This window comes from Henckelia pumila, chromosome 3 (assembly GCF_033568475.1).
Source record: "Henckelia pumila isolate YLH828 chromosome 3, ASM3356847v2, whole genome shotgun sequence".
Classification (NCBI taxonomy): domain Eukaryota; kingdom Viridiplantae; phylum Streptophyta; class Magnoliopsida; order Lamiales; family Gesneriaceae; genus Henckelia; species Henckelia pumila.
In genome coordinates this window covers 36,153,841-36,157,007 of record NC_133122.1, presented here as the reverse complement: position 1 = coordinate 36,157,007, position 3,167 = coordinate 36,153,841, and the positions used below count along the sequence as shown (strand labels likewise).

At 37.4% G+C, this 3,167-nt stretch overlaps 1 protein-coding gene across 1 annotated transcript; it reads left to right on the top strand.

Moving 5' to 3' along the window:
- The first annotated feature begins 1,771 nt into the window (after positions 1 to 1,771).
- On the top strand, positions 1,772 to 2,917 carry LOC140888465 (F-box protein At5g07610-like). The gene has a single exon (XM_073296148.1). It carries the CDS (start codon positions 1,772 to 1,774, stop codon positions 2,915 to 2,917), a length of 1,146 nt encoding a protein of 381 aa, XP_073152249.1.
- The last annotated feature ends 250 nt before the right edge of the window (positions 2,918 to 3,167 follow it).

Below are 3,167 nucleotides of genomic sequence, written 5' to 3'. Positions count from 1 at the left end.
GGTCTCTTTCATCTTCTTCAGATAATCATTGAATTTTTAGTCATGAGAGAGATTGAATCATCCTCTAGATCAGACTGCTGAACTTCTTGATGGAATTAAACATATTCCTCGTATGAGGGCTTTGAAGCTTGAAGTGCTATTGATTTCCCTTTATACTTCTCTTGTGCTGTAGAGTTCATCTCAAAGACTTGAAGGATACTAATCAGTTCAATCATCTTCATCTTTGAGGTGTCTTTTACCTCCTCAAGCGCCCAAATCTTCCCATTGAATCTCTTTGGCAAAGACCGAAGAACTTTGTTCACCATATTCTCACTAGAAATAGGTCCTCCAAGAGCATGCGCCTCTGTAGCTATCTCCCTAACTTTTTTTTTTTTTTTAATCATAATCAGCAATAATCTCATTCTCATCCATCCTGATATTCTCAAATTTTGCGTTTAACAATCTCAGTCTTGTTCTTCTCACACTATTAGTTCCTTCACAGTGTTCTAGAAGAGCATCCCATGCATCTTTTGCAACTGTGCAGTCAGCTATGATTCCAAACATTCTCATATCCACAGATGAAAAAATTGCATTGATTGATTTAGTATTGTAGCTTGAACTTTGTGTTTTCTCAGCGGTCCAAGTTTCTTGTGGCTTGAGAATGTATTCTCCATCTTGATCTAGCATCTTTGGAGGATTCCAACCAGTAAGAATACTTTGCCATGCACGAACATCCATCGCTTTGATAGTGTATCGCATCCTTGTCTTCCACAATGCATAATTCGTGTCATCTAGAATCGGAGGTTTCAAAAATGAGTTCGCAACAGACGATGAGTCCATCTTATTCCCTGTAATAAAATAAACAAACCAGGATCAGTTCTTAGTGTATCAAGAATATGTCTCTGATGCCACTTGAAAGGAAATAAAGGTTGCACATAAACAGTTTTAGGTATTATGTGTTGACAACACCTACAATAATATCTTGAGTAATTTGCAGCGGAATATAATTTAAGCGTGAGTATAATAAACAAGCAATCAAATAAATAGACTCAAATATTTTAAGCAAGAGTATAAAATACTCTTGCAGCGCCTTATGACAAAACTTTCACTAGAAAATAATCAAAAAATTTTACAAACCCTAAAACTAGTGATTATTGTAAAAACCAATTTCTCAACACAAGTGAGAAAATACACAATAAAAGTTCTCCTAAAAATTCTATGTGAAATAGAATAAATAAAAAACGAAGCAAGGAGAAAAATCTTGATGCAACAACACTCTTCAATCTTTGATCTTCGAGTGATCTTCAATTCTTCAAGGCAATCAAGTACTCACGACCCAAAATCCACTTCAGAAAATCTTCTGATTTGTTATCGCCTTTTAGCTCACTCAATCGGTCTCACTCTATATCTTGGTCGGTCTATTGTCCTTCTTAAATAAGATTAGAGAATCATTTCTTATAGATGTTTACTTGTAGACATATAATTCTAGATATTGTTTTTTTTTTATTAATTCAAATCTACAATACAAAGGAAACAAATCATTATAGATGAGATAATAAATAAATATTAAAATTAACCATATCTCAAATCTAAATAAATAAGAAGATAAACGATTTAAAACTTGTGATGAAAGAAAGACAAAAGACCAAATTTAATCTTTTAAAATAGAAAAGATTTAAGGAATATGCGTTCCTTTCACAACTGAAAACGTTAATTTTCTCCGCATAAAACACCGTCTGTCTTCACAGAAACAAATTATCAGCACAATAATCTCTCTCTCTCTTTATATATCATGGCCGACAAAAGATCCCGAGTCCCGTCGTCCGTCGACCTAGTCTTCGACGACGACGATTTAATGTCGACGATTCTACTCTTCGTCCCCGCAAAACTCCTCGTCAGCAGCATCAAATTAGTCTCCAAACGATGGCAATCCCTCGTCTCCGACAAACAGTTTCGCCTCATGCATGCACTCCACCACCGCCGCCGCCACAACCCACCCACTTCTTTCATAATCCGCGCGAACCCCAGATGTTTTTTCTACTTCTGCCCGGGCCTCGAAATCTTTCGGCCATTCGAATTTCGTTTCCCCTACTCAAAAATATTGCAATCTTGTCACGGCTTACTCTTGCTGGAGACAAGAAAAACTCTTTACGGAGCAAAAAATTACTCTGTATACAATCCCACCACCGCTGAATCAAGAGACATCTTGATCATGGGGAGTATTTCAGGCCTTTGCTTGGCTTTTGATCCCGCGGTATCTCCCTTCTATAAAGTTATCTCCATCAAGCAGCGTGACAAGAAGCATTCGTTGTCTCTGTACTGGATTGAAATTTATGATTCACAAACCCGTGCATGGACGTGCTTGAAGAAACCGTTCACTTCCATACACGATGCCAATTTCTTCAACGGGATTTTCTGGAACAACGGAATATACTGGATAAGGAGAGACATGAACGGGAAATCGTATTACCTCGATCTTGAGACGGGGATCGTGGGGACACCTAAAAGAGTGGTGACGCATAAAAGATGCAACACCGGAAGTCGGAAGAACTACGTGATGGAATCCGACGGAAACTTGCATTATGTTTCTTTGTATTCTCGAGCGATGGACAAGATGATGAGCTTGAAGGTTTCGGTGTTGCTGAATGATTTAGCATGGTTTGAGAAGCACAAGGTGATGAATTTGAGTCCCCTTTTTACAAAATTTCAAGAGGCGCAAGTAGCTGTGTTGTGTATTGCTAGACTAGGGGGGGATACGGAAGAAGACTCGGCGGTGTTGTTTTTGATGTGGGATAAGATAGTTTTTTATAGGTTTTGTGATGGATATTTCAAGGATATTTTTCATCATTTGCCCACCAAGGAGTTCTACAAACATGGTCGATTGCATTATCAACATAACCATGCTTATCCATTCATCGAGACTTTGGTTCCTATTTGAATATAATTAAGGATCGATCGAAATATATATATAGGTGCGTGCATTTTATGTATGAATTAGCGTACACAAAATTGCTAATTTTTTTGTTTATATGAGAAGTTTCTTTTAATTTGCTTAATTGGATTAATGCAGTACTCGGATGTAACATTGGTTGTAATGTTATGTATGAGTGCAAGCGAATCAAGTTAATTTGTTCGGGGTGAACTCGTACGTGCCTTGGTCAAATGCACGTATTTGCAAATGTTATTAA